The sequence below is a fragment of the Betta splendens genome, chromosome 3, assembly GCF_900634795.4.
Source record: "Betta splendens chromosome 3, fBetSpl5.4, whole genome shotgun sequence".
NCBI classification, from domain to species: domain Eukaryota; kingdom Metazoa; phylum Chordata; class Actinopteri; order Anabantiformes; family Osphronemidae; genus Betta; species Betta splendens.
The window spans coordinates 15,951,604-15,972,453 of record NC_040883.2 but is presented as its reverse complement, the minus strand read 5'-3'; the positions used below and the strand labels follow the sequence as shown (position 1 = coordinate 15,972,453).

Sequence of the window (20,850 nt, the reverse complement as noted above, 5' to 3'; positions counted from 1 at the left end):
TGTTGATTTTATTCCACGAGCACGGAGGCCAGGGGTGTAAACAGTGTGCTTCTATCAGAACCTATGAAGCACTCGCATTCCGCTAAATCTCATTTTATTCCTCATCACACGTCTTTGTTGTGTCTGTGCTGATCCATTGCACACGAGCCCCTTTAGATCTCAGCGCTGTGTGATCCCCTCTCTGCATATGAGGAATAAAACGCCGCACGGTTGCCCTCACTTATTTTCAGAGAATTACTGCCACACTTTCCCTTTTCCCTTCCAATAATATGAGGTAGTATTGTATGGGGCTTGTCAGGGGTGGGGGTGGGGCAGAAAGGGTTCTCCGCACTCTTTAGCTGCCTGAGCGCAGCCCACCCCTCCAGCACCGCTAATAAATTATTAACTCCTGCTGACAAATACTGTTATGGAGCCTGCTGCAGATCTGTTGCATTCTTTAACAAGATTGCTGTAGACACATGTTACAGGAGAATGGAGCCTCCATTGCTCCCTGTTTCCTTTTCACCCTCTCTCCCTCTATCCTCTTCTCTCGCTCACGCCTCAGCAGTTTGACTGATGACTGGAGACCAAAGTAAAAGTGCCTGAGAGACTGAATATTTTAGTGGTAAAATAATACCACTTGATTTACTGTGTAATACAAAAGCAGTGCTTTGTTTCACTCTCACACTCCATTGAGGACGAGGCGCTTGTTGCGCTTAAGGCCCGAGCTTTTTGGATGCATGAATAAAAAATACGTCAGAATGTCTGCGCTCCTCCCACACACACACACACACACACACACACACACACACACACACACACACACACACACACACTGAACTTTGCTCTGACTTTTGATTTACAATTAACACTGCCCAATTTTGAGATCACTTTCTATTTGATATAATTACAGGAAACAATTTAATGGCTGATTAAAATTGAGGGCCTCTAAAAGACAAGGAGCGAGAGACGGGTAGGCGGGTGTAGGTCTCACACCTCTTGCCTGCCATCTACCTGACTCTCTGTGTTGTTTGTACAGCTGCTGAGACTCCATGAGATTAACTTAAGATACCATTGTTTAGGTCTCACTTCACAGTGTAGGCTGATCTGTACGCGTGTGTGCGGTGGAGCATGTTTGCATTCACACTATGTTTTTGAACAATACTTCCAAACAGAATTTGGTTTTATCTACTTCAGGAATAATTCCACTAATATATTTCAAGTCTTCTGGGGTTTGTCTGCTCAGCCATTATCCTATGTATTTTTTTTAATATATATTCTAACAGTCACAGTAACATTTGCACAGTTTATTACAGATGAAAATGAAGTAAAAACAATACAATTCTATTTGTAAAAGTTGTCTACATGGGCAGAACTCGGAGAGGAAACCTTTTTTGAAAAATCAAGCCAACTTAAAATGTGCAAGGACACAATCGCACCACAGCCTCCCTCAACCTTGGGAGCCACAACCCCCCTCTCCAAGGCAAGCTGGGGGTGGAACTAAAGCACCGTCGCACTGACCCCTACGGCTAGATCAGGAGAACAGGGCGCACGTCATTCAGTCATGAAACCCACTACAAGAAGCACCTTGGAGCTTCTTTGCCACACAGATGCAAATCTTCACACCCTCAATTTGTCTTTCTGCTTCCTCTCGCAAACGCACACACAGGCAGCTTGAACCGTAGCTGACAAAAATAAGCAGACTAGCAGCTGAGGAAGAAGCAGATCAGATGTTAAAGCTCCTTTTCTCCACTTTACAGCGGTGGAAAGGCCACATTATCCCCTTTTTAATTTAATACCAAATGCATAATTAGATTTACTGGTGCAGGGTTTAATTTCACTCATTGTGGCACACAGCGTGAGTGGGGCCTCATTAATTGTGAGAGAAAGCAGAATTGGTTGTACGAATTCTGCACAAAAAAGAGAGTTGGGTTGTAAAAAAAAAGGGAACGAAATCAGAATTAAGATGAGCTTCCTTTGCACCTGATATGTCAAGTACACTCTTCACTGTAATATTCATGAAAGCTTGTGACATATTTGAGAATTTAGTCCTCTACTGCTGTTTACGTAAGATTTGGTAGAAACATACAGTAGTCAAATAAAATGTTAATGCTTTCCTAAATTGATAAGTGAAAATGAAAGACGACTAACTAGTTGTTTGATCGATGATCGAAATCAACGCAGATTTCTGATTTAATGAGCAGCCTTGTTTAATGTGCTTGTTTGGTGTTTTCCTGTTTCATCGGGACACTAGTCCCAGTGCCTGGCTGACCTACTGCCTGAGTAACTGTCTGGGGGGGGTTGGGCCAGGACCCAAGAAGGCACAGTTCCAGCTTAGATCAAGCCATCCATCTGCATTAAACAAAAGATTAGGGACCCCGCGGCCAACTCTGAACTGTCGACCAGAGCAAGTATAGACAGTTGAGTGGACCATTCAGTCCATTCAGCAAAAGCTTTTCAGGTGCACACTTAGAACCCCAGTTACAGCCGTGCACAATCCCATCCCATCAACACAAATGCCAGTTGTTAATGAAATACTCAAGGAAACCGCACTGATTTTCAAGTATCACCAATGATCCTCATAAGACCCTTATTTTATTCGTGCCTCTTGTTTCCCTGCTCCACAGCAGAGTCATGTCTTCCAAGCAAGCCACGTCTCCTTTCGCCTCTGTGGTCGACGGGGATGATGCCATGAGTCAGGAGCACTTGTCTTGGGAGAAAGAGGAGAGCGCCGAGGCCCACGGAACGCCACAGCTGCCCCTGCACAGCCTGCTCCACGGAAAAGCCCATCCCGACGAAATGCAGCCGCTCAGCAGCGTGCCGCCAGAGAGCGACTGGGACAGCCTGGTGTCTGCCCAGCAGCACATGGTGAGCATGCGAAAGAGCATTCCCACCTCTGCCATGCAGTCATATCAAGAAGAAAAGGTAGAACTGCACATAAAGCAATACTAAAATAGGATAAAAGGCCAGTCTGAATAGTTGTAAGAGACAAGCTCTTTCTTTTTATGAAACCTAATAAAGCTGGAGAAGGTTAATATTCAGTAGCACTATACTGAGGTTCCTCAGAGGCAGCTCTCCCCAACAATAAGTACTTCCCAACTGATGAGGTAACACAGCCGTACCATGTGCGCTTCCTTTATCTGTTGTGTATAAGCCACATCTGCAGCCACATCGCAGCCACTGTGTCTTCTAAGTGCAGAGCTGCTTTGATGTAAGCAGAAGAGGAGTACAGGCACTTGTGGGCTATAGACACGGGAGGCAGGTGGTTGTCTGTGACAGACGGGCCTGTGGTAAAGAGACCCCGAGGGCCTCTGAAGTATCGCTGCAGTCGGGCCAATGTGACGCTCAATGCCTACAGTAAGCGTCGCAGCGCGGCAGCCGAGCAAACACACGCAGGGGGAGCCTCTGAGGCGGAGGGCTTGACGTGAGGCTGGGCCATGACTGCTGCCAGTGTAGGTAACTGACTCTGGCTCTTATGATGGGGAGTGTAGAATAAAGCCGCCAGTATTTACGTGGGGCCTCTCTGAAAAATGCTAAAGCTTTAAGTCAGAGAGCAGGAAAAGGCAGGTAAAAAAGGAAAACTAAAAGAAAGAAAAAGAAAATACATATATTTCGGGCAGAAATTATAATATTTAGACGCGATTGGGAGAAGAAAGGAGCCCGGCATAAGGGACAGGAATGAGAGCGGCGCCTGTGCTGATTACCTGACTCTGTTGTGCCATGCGTCCGTGTGGGCTGTGCCCTGAAGCCACGCCAGCTGATTAACCCAGGGCCTCTGCCACGCCGCACAGCGCTCCAGCACGGGGCCCGGCAGGCGCCGAGCGGCCCGCGGGCCGTGCCACCCTGGCGAGTGGTACCGGACCACCCTCCACTTCGCCGTAACTCTGCCTCGGGCTCCACATGCCGCGCGGGGATGAGAGATTGGGCCTGTCAACATTCCTGCCCAGTTTACAGCATTCCTGACTTTTTATTTAGGAGCGTCCGTGGCTCCAGACATGGTTCTATGATTTAACCCCGCTGCACTACGATCTGTTAACACACTGCTGTTGATTAAAGCTTACTTTTCCACGGTAGGTGTGCAGTTATTCTTTCACATAAATATGTGTCGTGTTTATTCTCCTCACTCCGAGGGCCAGGGTTTAAATCACAACTAACTGCTCCTCTGTTAAAGGCTGCAAACTCCTGGCTGCTTAGCTACCTTCTGCTTTCTCAGACTCTACAAACCATAATTAACACCACCTTCTGTCAGCCGCGGCCTGTGTGCCGACTGCGCGCTCCCACGTGCGCGGGCTTTCTCTCCTTTTCTGTCCCTCTTCAAGCCGCCTCCCATTCTTCTCCCCATTTCCTTCGTGTCTCTGTTTGTGCACAGGGAGCACTTAGCCAGTCAGCCACAGACAGGACCCCTAGTTAAATACTAAACCATACACAGGTGGGATTGAAAAACAACAACAGCTTGAGACAGGACGCAGATTTACGATGGCCCAAGGCACTCAGCTGAGAATGGGTCTCCACTAGAAAATGAACAAATTACACAGCAGTCACCCGAACACAAACGCACACTCAAAGGCAATTTGAGAAATTACAGTTGGGAGGTTTTTCTGTGTAGTCTCTGCAGATGAAAAGTAAAGCCCGAGCACATTATGGATATGCCCTATGAAAGTGTACCTCATCATTTCATCTCAATTTTTCACTTGTCATATCTCATTTACCAGCGCAGCTCTAGCTCTGTTGAAGATAGAGAAGCTACTGTGTGAAAGCCAGAAAGGGGCTATTTGGTATGGTCAAAACACTCAAAACACGGAGCTGCAAAAACCCAGTAATCACTGCATTTGAATGAAAATCTGTCACAAACAGAGCTCAACGGGTCTCTGAGAGAATATCATTAAATCCAAATCCCTGCCACCCCTCCCAACTTTTGTTTGTCTTGCAGGAATCTGACAGCAATAAAGTATGTTCCCTGTACTCCTTCCGGAACAATTCCACTTCCCCACACAAGCCGGAGGAGGGGGCCCGGGAGCGGAGTGACCTGCTGAGCGGATCAGCGTTTGGCACTCCGGAACGTCGCAAAGGAAGCCTGGCAGACGTAGTGGACACGCTGAAGCAGAAGAAGCTGGAGGAGATGACAAAGACAGAGCAAGACGGTATTTGCGAGAATACCTCTCTCTTCCTCGTTTCTCCCTCTTTCTATTTCCCAACCGTCCACATCTCCTCCTATACTGCTGCGTCTCCTGCGGGCACTCGCGGCTCGGGAACACTGACGCCGCCAGTTAGTTTCCAGTTTGTCCTGAACTGCTTCCAACGTGACAAAGGCTGTGTGGCAGGGCACCTCTGCATTAGTGTGGTCCTGTCCCACGCCAAGGCAAACTCCTCAACTAGAAAGCCGTAGCGTTGACCTGAAGCCAGGAACATTACCTCTCCCCTTTTTATTTTCACGCTGCACAGCTATTTATCAAAGCTCCTCATAAACAACATCAGCTTCTCGCATTTATCTCACTCAGCATATTGTTTTTATTCTTCTACAAGTACAGGCAGAGAAAACATGTGATAAGACGGCCGGGTCTCCGTCATACGTGCACCCCAGTTCACCCGGCTCAGTTCTGCCTCCCACAGCCTCCAGTCTATCAAGAGTATGGCGGAAAAACAAATATTTGAAAGAGCTGCTGAAACACATCCCCCCTTCTTAATTAGGGCTGTAGTAATATAACTACATCCAATCAAATGTGAAACCCCCTTGGGAATGCATGTGTCTCATTTAGTGTCTGGGGAGCTCTTAGCTTAAGCACTTCATCAGACGAATAAATTAGACCTCTGTTAGCCTAAAAATAATTTGCCACTTCTTTTTTTGAGTGTTCGTTTGGTGGTCTTTGTATCGGAGCATCATAGGCCTCTCGCCACGTAATCATTTTCGCCAATAAAAGTCAAAATTTTTACACTAACTTCTATATTACACTGACTTAGGTTTAGGTTAAAGTTGCAACTGAGCACTGTAATTAATAATTTTAAGACAATACAAACTTTTCTCTGGACTCAGGACACACAAGACTAAGCTAAAGCAGATATGCTACTTTTGTGCCAGTTCGAGGTGTCTTGATGTTGTGGCAGTTTTTTTTTTTTTTTTTTGTGCAAGCTTGTCGGTAGTCTCTGTGGTGACGGTGGGTGTATGCTAATGAGCCCCAGCTGGTGAAGGCTGGTTGTTGCAGTAATTTAAATGGTCAAGTGCAGCTTGTAATCCAGGGCCGTATGTTAGCACGGCGAGGAGAGGGTGCTTTAGAGGCCCATACAGCTGTTTTAATCTCCTGTTAATAATAGAAACTCAGGCTGTCTCATGCACCATGCATCATCGCCACCAAAATAAAGTCCCTTGTTGGAGGAAATTAGTTTCTGAGCAGGGAACACAGCAGAAGACAAGAGGCTCACTAAGTTCAGTATGCTGTCCCCATGCTGCAGGAACTGAGAGATACTCGGTTTCTGAGTGCACTTGAGGAAGCTTCAGTGATGATGATCAGTGATTACTGTAAAATGGAGGAAGAGGGACTCTTAGAAACTGCCAGGGAAGACCTCTGAGAAACCATAATCTTGGGTCTTTGTTTACATAGCGGGAGACAGTTGGAAGTTGAAAAGGACAGGATTAACCACTTAAACGGCACACACGAAGGCAGGAGAAGCCATTTGTTCCCCTAATGATGTTGCTAATGTATCACAAGGAACAGATGAGCTAAATATATCACGTATCTAAGTATGACAACTGTTGTGTCTAAGTCTCTGCATCGGTGCCTGCCTGCTCGGGATCAGCGAGGCCCTGCGAGACTCCTCACCATCTGCTGCCATTCTTTTCTGGGCTTCCTCGTCTGGTCAAGATAGTTCATTGTCCTTGTGCAGCTAATACCGTACATTATAAACCAAATACTTGAAAAAAATAGATTCGATTTAACTATATTGTCAACGAAATGCAGAATCCTTGATATCATGGAATATTATTTTATGTGAAGACACCAGCTTATCAGTAAGGCACTAACAAGTAGCATTCTGAATATTCTGTTAACCTACAAACCTTACAATAACACCAGTGATGCTCAGCATTGGAGGCATCACTTCTCCATCCCTCCATCTCCCTATATTTGTACCCTTTCACCCTTTCTATCCTTCCACCCTTCCTCTCCATTTCTGGTCCTTAAAGTGCTTTAAGTGCTTGTGACTGTGCTAATGAATGAAAATGTCCTCCCAGCAGCGAGCACCGCATTTAGCTGAATAGTCACCTTTGCTGTAAAAGCTCTATTAGGCCCAGTTGCCAGCAGGGCTAACGATTGTGCCCCATGTTTATTTACTAGGTATTGTAAATGCATTATTTATGGATAAGTCTCCAGACAGCACTTGTCAAGAGTTAAAAATGTCAGTTTACAGTATTAGTGGAAAAAGAAAAATAGCCAACATTATAAAAAGCCAAGGTGACCTTGATTTGATTCACATGCAATTAGAAGAGTTTTATATAATGCATTGCACTATGAATCAATACCAAGCAAGTCAACACAGAAATACTTGGTGTGTAGAGTCTTTATGATTGTCCTCAAGACAAGGACGGGTAATTAGGTTTCAGCTTCCTGCTTTTGCTTTTAGGAATTTTCCTGGGCATCAGCATCTACTTATTGAGCTGTTGCCAGTACAACCAGCTCTGGACTGAATGCAGTTATGCACCTTTTGTCTAATTCACCGAGAGGAATTCTGAAATAGCGGCAATCTCATTCTTTTGGTCCGGTGAGGGAAGTGAGTTTAAATTCAAGGTTTGTGGAGCTGAAACGTACCAACCCTCCATAACCTGAACAGTACAGTATGTTGTAATATTCCTGACGACACTAGCTATGTTATTGAAAGATATTTGGCAGAGCTGTTAAAACTGCCAAAAGAAGACATTACAATCTGTTGCTATAATCTAGAAGTATCAATATTTTTCAGCTGCGTTCAGTGGTAGACACAAAGGTCTGAGCCTGGAGCTTTTTTTAGACGGGCGAATCCAGTAGGTGCTCAAGCAGAATATTCAACACCTGGAGCCCTTTGACTCAGCCACGGCTAATTAGCTTAGCGAGGGGAGGGGGGCGCAGCACCATTCAGCCAAACTGAAACCTCTTAATCTCAGGTGGAAGAATATTTAATGGCAAGCGTGAACGGGTTCCCGGGTTCCCGTGTTCCAACGGTACTGTACTGCGGAGAACCTGAGCGTGGCTCGTGACAGAAAGCGGCACAACGCGGTGTTGGCCGCTGTGACTAATTGTGTTTGGGCTCAGGGTTGTGTGTGTAATTGTATGTGCTTGGGTATCACCACTCAGACCTTTCTGCGTCTGCCTCTGCCTTTATCACCTCTGCTCTATTTGTAAGTGTAATCCCCCTGGTGAGGTTGTGTATTATCACTGTATAATGACTGTGCAGTAGGTAGCCTCAGGTCATTATCCTCTATTACAACAGGCCATGTAATGAGATTCAAGGATGGATGAAAGCCGTGGAACAGAATAGGATCAGCTCTAAGCCTTTGGTCTGATTAGCACTGATGAACTCTTGACTCTGTTGTAACACTGTCCCCGTCAGTGTCACAGCTCCTGCTGACTCCACACGAGAGCTCACTGGAAATTGGTTGCAGGTGCCTAATAGCGCCGATAGATTTATTTTTAAATTTTTTTACATTTTAATTGGAGCGTTTAAATATTTTTTTTAAATCTATATTATGTAAGTCTATTTTATTTGCATATATTTAAAATATATTTAATAAAACAATCCCCCATCCCTCCCCCTAAACAGACTGATGTATTTCTCCCCTCCTCTCTTACTTCTCTCCCTTCTCCCCTCTCCTCTCCTCTCATCCCAGCTGCCGTGTCATCTGGTTCTGCTTTATCCCACCTAATTAATAGGAATCTTTGTTATAATGATCTGAGCATGAGACTCTGACTCCATGCATATGCAATGAGGGCTGGAGATCCAGTCGCCTCGGTTGCACATTTTCAAATGGTCTTTGCACATAGCTCTGCACGGCCTCCGAGTGCAGCTTCCTACCGGACGGAGCGAAGCCGGGACCCTCCTGGCAGGACGTGCACTCTGGCCAAACATCAGTCAAGAAGCAACGCTTCTCTCGTGTGCTGCCGTGCCATCTCCTTTAATAATCTCTTGTTTATTCTGTCGGCAGGATTTCAGCGAGCTACTTATATTGATGCAAGTGATCTATTTGATCTAATGGCTGATATAGGTGTGTGTGTGTGTGTGTGTGTGTGTGTGTGTGTGTGTGTGTGTGTGTGTGTGTGTGTGTGTGTGTGTGTGTGTGAGCTTGCATGTGCTATGTGAGACAGTGGGGGCCTTCCTGTGTGTGTGTGTGTGTGTGTGTGTGTGTGTGTGTGTGTGTGTGTGTGTGTGTGTGTGTGTGTGTGTGTGTGTGTGTGTGTGTGTGTGCCTTTTGGCCGGTGGCGTGGTGCTAGCCCAACGGAGCAGTGCTCTGGTCTGTCACTTTTGTTTGAATAGGTAATGTAGATCTGTTCAGGCTGAAGAGACATGAGCTGGAATCGCTTGTTAGGATACATGATCAAAAGCGGCTCTCTGCTCTCTGCCAATCAACCCTCTTGTCACCCTGTGAAGCAGACGTTAAATAGATTTTTCGGCTGTATGCCGCGGGCAGCCTGCCAGCCTGACATGAACTTAAACAAAAAAAAAAAAGACACCCTGCCCATCGCTGCTCCCTAATGTCACTCTCTCATCCTTTTCCTGCTTCTCCAGTTTGGCCTCTTTTTCCTCCCCTTAATTCGATTCTATTCTGTTCGATCCGTTTCGCCCTTACCTGAAGCAGATCAACATTTTCCCGCCTCATAATTTTGCTTTCCCACCCTGTCTTACCCTCCAGTGACAAGGTTGTTGTTCTGCCAGGCAGAGATCAGAGCCCAGGGCTAAATGGAGTGGCTGTGTGAGGGCAACGCGGACCACAGGCTGCCTGGTCCGCTGCTGAATTATGTATTTACTATCTGTTCCAAAACAGGGCCCACACATAGCATCGGCATGTCCCAATAGGACGATGGAAGCCGACACAGGTTTCACATTACACAAGCTAAGGTATAGATTTTGTTGCCGCTTTCGAAACGGGAACCCTTTCTGCTGTCTTGGTCATTCAGATGACAAAACAAGCAGCTGCTTCTTCAATGTGCCATTCTTCGCATTCAAGATCACCTTCCCCACTTCTCATATTCCGATTAGTCAACAGTAGCAACTGCTGTGGAGCATTCCAGGGGCCATCTTCCCGGGTTTCAGCTGTTGAGCGTGTCCCCCTGCACCCATACAGCACAAAACTCCCATTGTGATCCTGGCTTACTGGCTGCACAGGAACCTCTTAATAGGAGGAAACGGGTGTCTTAAAGACAAATCACAGCCAAGGTTCCACAGAGGCGTGCTTGTCTTTGCATACTCTCACAGCCACACTGACTGTAGGTACGTCTCATCAAAAGCATTTATAATGACATCACTGATGCAGCAATTTAAACATTATAGCACTTTGTGCTGTTTAAAACAACAGGTTTGCCCTGGGTGCGGATTCTTATGGGTGATTAAATTAGCAGCCGTTTGTAATAGCTTGACTGTTAAATGTGACACCACAGTATTTTGAGGGGCACGGATATCGCAAAACACTGAAGAAGAAATTCATGATGCTATATATATCATTGGGTTGTTGTTCCAGGAAACATGAAATAACAGCCTGGTTTGCAGTTAAAAGGAACATTAAGAGGGAAAAGTAATGGGTCAGAAATGGGAAGAATGGGGGTTATCTTACAGCGAGATGGGCAGGCAGAGCAGCATGTGTCCCGCCGTGTGTGCGTCTGCAGTAGGGTTACACTGGGACACTTGTGTGTTGGTCCAGTATCACTGTCAGAGCGGTGTCATCCAGCTCCCAAGCACTCTCCAAACATATCTTGACAAAAGAGCTGGTGTCATCTGACCGAGGATCAAAATAGTGTGAGTGTAACTCACACCCTGGGCACAGGCAGCCTCTGCGGCCCGCTAATGATTTCAGAGGACGCCGCAGGCTTGTTCCGTAAGTCAGAGGTACGTCAGCCATCCAGCCCGGAGATCCGCCCCGACACGAGCAAACACGGCAGCCAGCGCCAAGGCGCTGTGTTAACATTTGTGCATTGTTCTCCTCAAACAGCGAGCGAGAGCGCCCCGCGCTAATCTTTGATGTGCTGCCTCTTTAACAAAGAGACAATTTAATCAGTAGCAGTGGAACAGATGTTTCCTCCCACTCAGCGCCTTTTCCAATAACATAACGTGAGTCGGGAGACATGCGGGGATGTCAGAAGAAACTAAGAAACTAATAGAAGCGTGCTTTGTCACAGGAGAAAGCCTGAGCAGCAGTGATGAGCATCACCAGTGATTGTGGAGTCTAACTGGATGAGTGGGTAACGCTTCACAACCACGGAGCCGGTAGCACATCATAATGTACAGTCAATAGCGTGAAAAGATTGGGAAAATCTTTGTCTTCCTCGTCATAATTAGCACATTATACAAAAAGTAAATGGCCAAGCCCATTGGACTTCTAGCTACTTCCTAGCTCACCTTTGCCGTCTTTCCTTCCTCTTTGTCGCGCTGTGAGCTTTCCTGTTGTCAACTGGACCGATGATACGCTCACTCACGACAAGTTCACCCTCTGTGTGTCCGACTGCAGGGAAAAATACAGGACTTTGAGAATCTTGAACATGACACATTTTTAAACATTAGACATTTATTTAAGTGTCTGTAATAAATATGTGCAGTGACGTTCTTCTTCTGTATGAGCCATGAGGCCAAATCGTTACACAGCATGATTACAGCGTCATTAGACGGGCTGAGGGGACAATTTGAATAGCTGACAGATCACTGCTGGAACTTACTGGATCCCTTTCACTTAATGTAAATGTTACATCCTTCACAGTTTACAAACCCGCTCTGTCCAGGAAGTAGTAAACGTGAAGGAGGGGGCAGATCAGAGCAGAATGAAAGTTGCTGAATCAATAGCTCCACTGGTCCTGGAGCTGTTTTAGCTTCAAAACTGCCATTTGTTGGAACCTTTCTTATAATATTCACACCAGTGCTCACACTTACAGTACAGCATATTAACAGATGTACAGCGTATCACCCAGCTTATTCTTGTAATTTGCGGGTTTTTTTTAAACATATGATTAAATCTGTGGCTCACTTCACTACCGTCCAACGTTTATGATGAAATAAAGTTTCAACGTCTATAGCAGACACTTGGCTTCACTGCAAATTGTAATGCATTCATGTGGATCCTATTAGTCTCTTTTTGTCCTTGTAGAGTCAGACACCCATTAATTTAGTAAATCACACTGAACAGCCACGATCACAGTGCTCCACGTTTTCTTCACACATCTATTAATTTAACATAGATGAATAAATGTGAATGTTTTCGAGCACTGATTAACAGGCAAGTTTATGTCTGACAGTTAAATTGTAGGGTACCTAAAAAGATCCCTCAGATGCAAGGTACCCAGTAATTTAATTTTTGTGAGAAATTATTATAATTTATTACAGTGTGTGGATCCTAATGATTACAGAAATTATAAATTAAAATCAAGTCCATGTACTGTACGTATTACTCATGGAAATACTCGAGTGGCGATCCCCTCATCAGCACCGGCTGAGATTCCTGGAGTCTGCTGTTTCTTAAACCAAACACTATATACAGTACAGTGTACTTGTACAAAAGGTGTGTGTTCCTGTTCCACACTTTGTTTAGGTTAAAAAGAGTAATTAATTAACCAATGTCGCACATAGATGTGAGGAAATGCTTTGTTAGGCCAACAGATAGCTGGTAGAGAGAAAACACAATTTCAGTTTATTGTTTGTTTCTTCAAAAAAAAAAAAAATCTTTCGCTTCTCTTTGACCTTGTCCGTTTCTTTTCTTTTACACGCACCATTTAGACCTTCCTAATTTAATCACACCAGCAATTCTTTGTTTTTCTGATGAATTTTAGAGTGCATTATATTGATAGCCGCGCTCCATTTAAAGCAGGGGAGAGGGAGACGAGAGGGAATGAAAAGTTCATTTTGCTCTCCAAGCATTTAATGGTCCTAGTTCTTAAAAGTGACCTTGTGGGGTAGCGAGTGGAGCAGCACAGCAGCTCCTTCCAGCTGCACACATGGCATCCATCGGGGGCACAATCACGCACAGTCTCAACACCTCAGGCTCGGACATATGTTGAGTTTTATTTCATTCTTCTGACATTAATCCTATTCACCAGCTGTTCTGCCAGCTGCCACTCTCCGGCTTAAGGGGCGATTGCAGTTTTGGGGGCTCTGAGTACTGGTTTATCTTGGCTCCTCATCTCCTCCTCACGAAGTTTTGATTGGATTTTTTTTTGTCCTCCTCTTACTTCCAGGTTCCTTGAGTTACATACTTCCCTGTTTCTTTTCAACATCTGTTTCTTTCAACTTCTTTGCTTTTGTGCCCCCCCCCTTTAATTAGTGTAGATAAGAGATGATTGAGGCTGCAATTTGACTTTTAAGTCTTGGCTTCTTCTTCCCCAAGTGCTTCCTTAAGATACAAATAAAAAAATACAAATATTGATTAAATGCACTGAAATTGCTCGCATGCAGCACACTAGCCTCTTGTGTCCTCCTCCCCTTCTCCGGCTCGTTCCTTTCGAGGAAGCATCTGTAAGGAATCACAGCACAGGAACCTCCTCACCCCACAGTCATCTAACGGCATTTCTGTGGGATTAGCCTGGACATGGCCTCAGCCTGTACAGTTATGATTATTGACATATTGGGGCTGACATATTTCACATTTATGTGCATTGTCTGGAAGCATACTCAAGTGTTCTCAATGTCATTTCTGCTGAAGTACGGCCGGGCAGTCTGCAAGCAAGGGCCGCAATGAATTGATCATTGCTCACTGCTCACTTTAATAATTCAAGCCTGATTGCCACAGAGTGCCGCAGTAAAATGGATTGGGAGAGGTCACATGGTGCTCAGCTCAGGAGGTGAAGCCTCTTGGGAATGGTTAATTCATATATGCTTGATAGACACGTGTCCTATTTAGAGAGGTCAGGGTGCTGCGTGTGTATACGGCTTCTCAGAATGGTCAGGTCAACACTGTGGGATTACGACGTTGGTCAGTGCTGATAAAGGTGAGGAACAGGGGGGAAGTTGCTGGTCACTTAGGTCAGCATGTTTAGCTGCCTGAGGAAAACGATAAAAGTTACCTCAACACTGCATCGGTGAGATATTTTTTCACTTTTGGTGTGTGTTGTGGCGCTTTAGGTCTATTTGGCATTTAGCTCTGTAGCCTTCTGCTGCTAATGAGATCAACACAGAGAATAGAAATGTGTGTAGCCTAGAAGCAATCATTGAAGAAAGATAATAAAGTACTTTAATTTAGCAGCAATCTATTAACGCACGATAGGAAGCTCCTATTCATCAGAACTTATCATGTAAACATCCTCCAATGCATAAATTAGGCTGTAACTTGATGCAAAGCTGGAAAAGCAGGCAGAGCTGATAATGTAGTGAAGGTGGTACAGTAAGAAAACTGGAAGGGAACGGAAGGTGAAGTGTGTTCCCTCTGTGAACCACGTCGCATCTTATTGCCCACAGCATATTTATAGCAAGTGTTTACATGACCAACCAGGTTAGTCTAAAGGTGCCTGACAGAGATGTTCACCAAGTGGAATAATGATTAGGTGTCAGTTAAAGAAAGCCCACTGTGAGGTGCAGGTGTTCATCAATACACTGCCATGTCTCAAGGAGCTGGACCTTTTTATTTATGCATGCCAGCACTAGTAATTACATATTAAAAAGCTGGAATTATTTAACTGCACCAAAAAGTCTTGTGGAAATGGTGGCGGTTATTAAAACTGTTGACAACGAGGAAAGGTAATTGCCTGAAAATGAGCGATAACGCACTGTTGTGCTCAGAATGTTGTTTTTCCCTTCAGCTCCCTCTTCAGCGTTTGCATTGTGCAGCATCACCCGGGTGTGTAACCTATTGCGTTCCGATTGCTCCCTTGCAATTAGTGCCCTTTTTGTCCTCACTTCAATAACGCCATGATTATGGAGACTTCAGGAGTATTTGCAGCATCCAACAGCTGTTGTCTCAGGGACTACCGGCTGAATGACAAAAACATGTTTTCTCTCGGCATTTCACTTCCCTGCCTGCCTCTTGTAATTATTATGTTTTATTTGGTGTGATGATGGGGTCTTGTTTTTAGTGTGTCTGTGATTAAGATATTCAAAGGACTCCTTGGAGTGTGTCACAGTCATTTTCTTTTTTATCAATCTCGACTTTTGATTTGTTTCCCGTGCAGAGCAGAGTGGATGGGAAATTAGACGTCAGCCTATCATTGTCTCAGACAGACGTTTATGCCTGAATTTAAAAAAAAAAAAAAAAAAATCTAAATGCAGAAGTGAAATTTGAGGGCTTTCTTTGCTTTTTAGATCATTTTAATCATTGCAAGATAACAGTGTCATTTTCAAAATAAGTAAGAGCAGATTGCTTACTTCATTATACCTTTTAGCTTGTGAGATGCTCAGACTACACTTATCGTCACCAGGCTATAATCATTAACATATGTTAATATTATTTACCACCATATATGATGAAAATGATTCTAGGGGAAGGGAAAAGGTTCTCCTTCATTTTCCAGTATTTTTTACGGGCACATTTAGAAGGCGATGCACACGGGTGCCTTTGTTTCAGATCATTTACAGAGCTCTCTTCAGCTAATTGCTTATGTAATGTTTGCACATTTTCTACACTTATGGCTTGTTTGGTTGGAGAAAGCAAAGTGTTTTCATGAGCGCACTGACCTTCAGTCAACGCTGTAAAGAAGCTTATTTACAGATTACTGGTCTTTGTCAATTTCTTTCTTAAATTTAGTTTTAATACTTTGAATTTTTATCTCTTGAACAAGTATTTGATACTTTGCAACACACACGCACTCTTTTCAATGATGCATTCTTCAGTTTTGTTGATCTCCCTGAGCTCCCGTCCAGTGTTATGGTTCTGGTCCACAATAACTGTGTGGCAGCATGTACACCATTCAAGCTGAAGCATGTTTAAAGCCTGTCTCTCTTCCCCACACTCCAGAGCAACAGATGTTTCCCTGTTTGTCTCACTGGACAGGTCTCTCATTCTGGGGAAATTATTCATATGGTCAGTGTCAGTTGATCATTGATTTGGTAATGACATGTTTTCCGTAGGACAGCGGCTATACAAGGCCAATGCTAAAGGGGAAGCGTCTCAGGCTGTTAGCCATGACTTATGGCTAATTTAACTCTCCTCTATTCTCTGCCAACGGCTTTTCAACACAACAAACACTCAAACACAAGTATCATCTTTCTCCCAGGAGAATAGCGCACACAGAAAAGCTCCGAATGTGGTGGCAGACAGTTGAAACATTTTCATTGCTGACAACACAGAGTAATAAAACACCCACTGCTGCATGTTGTAACAAACCAGTTTTGTGCTTCCAGGCTACCTCAGCCTTTAGAAGTACAATGGTGTTCTCTTTCTGTGTGTCAGAGTGTGTGTGAACAAATTTAGTAGTTTTTTTCAGCAATATTCATGTTGAAAAGTGAAAGAAAGAAAAAAAGAAAAAAAATATGTGTATAGCAAGTTTGAGGAATATTTAAAAATATCTGTGTCACAATCTTTGTGCACAGGAAAGCTGTACAGCAGAGATGACAGTGCTGATAACAGATACACACAATATTAAATTAGTGATGACTATTTCTTTTTCTGCCACTTGGACACACACAAACAAAAATCCCAGCAGAGGATTCAGGGAATTTTTCCAGCTATACAACACCGGCCCCAGAGGGGAGACAATGAGACCCAGACTGGCTTAGCAGTCCAGAAACCATTCTGCTCTCAATGGAAACGCGTCTTGGACACACACTCCAGTAGTTTTGTCTTCTGTGTTGCTATCTGTGGTAGCTGCAGAGTGGAGAGGGTCTGTGCCAGGCAAGAGTCCATAGGGACTATTGGAATCACAGGGGCTGGAGGAAGTTGGTCTGGGTCCAGTGGGGCGATCTGAGCTCCGAGCTTGGTGACAAGCCAAGCTGTCTACTGCAGGGACGCTGGGAAAATGTAAATAAGAGCCTGATAAGGGCTATTGTTTTCATTCCATTCTCATCCCAGCTGAATGGCCTGCTCCCTAGCCACAGAGCATTTTATCTTGAGAGGAGAAGGAAAAGAAATGGAAAGGGAGGGGGAGGAGAAGATTTAAGAGCCCCCATAGGAAAATAAAAATAAACTCACTGGACTGTTCTCTTGTTTAAACTAATTCCCCAGTATTTGATGTCCTACTTCAAGAGGACAAGAGTGTAACTCTTCTTAACGCTAAAGCGTTTAGAAGTTCTGTTCTATCTAGAAGAATTATGTTTGCCTTTCACAAATTCTCCAGCACTTTATATCCAGTAAAATCCCTGAAGTGTAGAAATAATATTATAGTGAATACAGTATCATTTTTGATATTTTCTGTCATAACCTGACCGTAATTATTACGTTGATATTAACCAGTGTTTCCATTGGCAGCTACGTTTTCTCCGGAGGGCACAGGCATTTTACAAACTGTACTAGCATTCCTCCTATTAATCTAAATTCCTTTAAAAAATAGGCTGTGGAAGGAAGGGTGCTTTGAAAAAAGCCAGACATCTGACTCATATGCTGCTTTCCCCGAGTACGCCTGCTCACAAGTTGCTCCGCTTTTACCAAATCCATTTTTGGTTGCCTGCTTTGGCCAGGCTGTTCGAACAGTGAAAGGTGTTTGAGAGTTATTTTATAGACTAATCCAGGTCATTATTCACCTCTCCCAGGTGAAAGTCAGGGAGGACAGCGGTGCATTCCAGCTGCAGTCTCTCCTGTCGGAGGACTTGGCAGGTCGTGTCTGGCCCAGCGGAGGGGATGCAGAAGTGAGGGAGCGGCAGGCCTCCTGGGAGGCAAGTGGAGGGGAGGGGGAGGACTGGAGTAGAATGGAAGCTGGCACCACATTATCTCCAACAGTTGGTGCATTCCTTAATGATCAAGTGCCGGAGCAGCATCTGTGATGAAAGTGCATGTTTGTGTGTGTGTGTGTGTGTGTGTGTGCGCGAGAGAGAGAGAGCGAGCGAGAAAGCATGTGTGTGCATATTAACATATGTTCGCTGTGTTTGTTTAGCTCCCCTTTACAGCACTTTAAAAAGGAGCCTTTTCTGTGCTTCAGGGGCGTCAGTGTTGCTCTGTCTGTCTGAGGATGATGATTTAAAGGGAGTGTGTTCAGGGAGAAGACACCGCCTCACACAGGGCTGACATGCAGGAAAAGAAGAGCTAAGCTATGCTACTCTCTGTGCCCTTAACCCTTGTTTTAAGATCTGTGATCTTTTTACCATGGGGGGGAGTGACACACACACACACACAAACAAACCTTTTCTCTCCCTCTCTTAGGGTCAAGGGGACAAACTGTGAGTTGGGAATTGGAAAGTCAATAAAGCAGAAGTAATGTTATAATGACCCTGGGCTGTAGATGTCCTGTCGACCCCCATCACACTGAAGGAAGTGGACAATCAAACAAAATGGTCACTCTGCTTGATCTCTTTGAAAGCCACGCTTAAACAAGCCAGCAGAACTACTGACCCCCTGTTACTCCCAGTTCCTCTGAAGTCGGTGTTTGGTTTGTGGAAGTGGAGGGCAAGAGATGTAACAGGGGGATAAAAGGAGACAAAACTTGTGTACATTCTAGACTGTATTAGTTTTCTGCGTGTTTGATATCAAGGATGTTAATGGTGAAACTGGAGGAGTCCAAAATATGACATCTTTGACATTCCGGTTTCACATTGTCAATGGTCATGTAACATTTTTGACAGCTACATCGAACCTATACAGTTTGTTATAGTAACAGTTTGAGCTTTGGTTTTAATTCGCTTTAATTCTAGAAAAACAAAAATGTGCAAATCATATATTTTAAGTCAGCTGGTTTCCCTTCATCACTGTAATGTACAGAACCGCTGCTTATTAAATCAAACTCGACGCCACCGGACGCTTTCCAGCACAACATGGTTCAAACTGGAGGCGAGTAGTAGAAAGTGGCTGAGGGTGGAGGCTTTCTCATGCCGCTGGTGTTTGATGGGAGCGGGTTGACCTCTGAGCGGTGCAGGGATGGCGAAGGCCTAGGTCGGCCGGCCCAGTGTGTTCTTTATCAGCTACCCCAGCGACAGCGCGGCAGATTGCAGCCATTCCTCCTCTGATTCATTGTCTGCTGGACAAATGTTAATTGTTTTCATCATTGGCAGCTACGCGTATGCTCGGATGTACCCAGTCTCACTCCTTGCCTCCCACTTAATGCGTCTCCCTGCCCTTATGCTGTCCCCACAACGGTGGCTTCCCTCGCTGCTCCGCCCTTCGCTCATCCCTCAGCTGTCAGACGTTGTCTCTTTTAATGTCCACGGTGCAATGCCATAAAATAAAATACCTCTCTTTCATCTCATATCATCTTTCTTTCATTATCATTCCAGTGAATGAATTTCAAAAAACGACTACATGTTAAAAAATGAATAAAAAACTAAAAATCATAGAGGCTTTGGAAATACCAGGAATAACTCCCATTTTTTTTGTTCTTGTATTCTCAGAATCCTCATGTATGGAGAAACTTCTTTCAAAAGACTGGAAAGAGAAGATGGAGCGGCTTAACACCAGCGACCTTCTGGCAGAAGTGAAAGGTAAGACCTGCATCTGCACCTGTAGATTTAGCAGACAAACGCTATTTTAGGTCGTGTCAACGTTTCCCTCATTCGTGGCAGACATGCATATTCTATATGCTGTAGAATTTCAGAAGGAGCCTTGTGCTTCAACAAAGGCCTTTGGCTGCCCTCCTGATTAATTTCTCTCCCCCCTTATCTTTTGCTGGAATGCCTGACGGTGTCCAAAGTGCTGTCTTCTAAACTCCAGCCCATTTAGGCCGTTTCTGAGGCTCTCCGTGCTTGTCAGCGGTTTATTGTTGTCCCTTCAGACGGCCCGGGGCGGAGCGGCTCTGCTCCGGTCCCACGCAGCGCCGTCATGCTGCACCGGTAATTGCTGAACCCCCAAAGCGTGCGGCGTGCAACCAGAGAGGAGCGGCAGGAGAGGGCATGGTTTGCGGAGAAGCGGCCGCCCGTCCCCTCCGCTCCGCTCGCTGAGCCCGCGTTTGAGTGAAGCGTTTGGCCGCTGACAGTCAACGCCCTGCACAGCGTGCCGGGCGCTGCACGGCAGCGAGCGGCTCGCTACTCCCCCAGAGTCTCTGTTTATGGCAGGCTGAAAAGTGGGCTGGGGATGGGCAGGGCTGCTGCTCAGTCCTTAGCACTGACTGTTACTGAGCGCTCGCGTGTTTACACAGCACAGCGAAGCACAATACCAGCTGGCTGATAACACCAGGCTGCCGCTGGCTCCTGCGCTCAGCCTCCGTGCAAAGCGTCTGGGCAGTGTGAGCACTTATGAAGACGCGCTGCCACACTGCTACAGGTGATTTCAACCATTTGCCTAATTGTTTCTCCTTACGAAACACAAATAACATAAATAAAGCTGTGAGGCTTTAATTACTGAATTATGTCCTCCCCAATTACAGAGGGAAGGAAAGGAGGCCAGTGAATGTTCTAATAAGTATATTCATTGGCAATAAACTTGAACAAACTGGATGATAAATCACTGGCTGGTAAACTGGATTCATTGTACCTGCCCTGGTGTACTGTATGCCACTGTAGATCAAAGTGCACTGGGTAAAAATGTTTAAAATGATTTAGCCTTTTGAAAGCCAGTCTGTTAAATGACAGGCAGGACATTTCTACTGTTTGATGAATGGGCACAGAAGGTTACTTGGTGGTCTGTAAACAGGTATCCAGTCT

The 20,850-nt window shown here is 45.0% G+C and overlaps 1 protein-coding gene and 1 long non-coding RNA gene across 16 annotated transcripts in view; one reads left to right on the top strand and one right to left on the bottom strand.

The window, feature by feature from the left end:
- sox6 (SRY-box transcription factor 6) overlaps positions 1-20,850 on the top strand; it is a 118,373-nt gene that overhangs the window by 40,231 nt on the left and 57,292 nt on the right. For 13 of the 15 annotated variants that reach the window (XM_041069941.2, XM_029143384.3, XM_055507249.1 and 10 more), the window contains 3 exons: positions 2,607-2,847; positions 4,910-5,120; positions 19,603-19,692. In XM_041069941.2, coding sequence (XP_040925875.1) covers positions 2,614-2,847; positions 4,910-5,120; positions 19,603-19,692 — 535 coding nt within the window. In that variant the 5' untranslated portion in view covers positions 2,607-2,613. The remainder of the gene's footprint in view (positions 1-2,606; positions 2,848-4,909; positions 5,121-19,602; positions 19,693-20,850) is intronic. The other 2 variants (XM_029143390.3, XM_055507248.1) reach the window with 1 other exon arrangement.
- Positions 1-20,850, bottom strand: part of LOC114851744 (uncharacterized) — a 50,987-nt gene that overhangs the window by 11,664 nt on the left and 18,473 nt on the right. Inside the window, exon 2 of the long non-coding RNA XR_005897409.2 lies at positions 11,554-11,656. This is a non-coding gene — a long non-coding RNA (uncharacterized LOC114851744). The remainder of the gene's footprint in view (positions 1-11,553; positions 11,657-20,850) is intronic.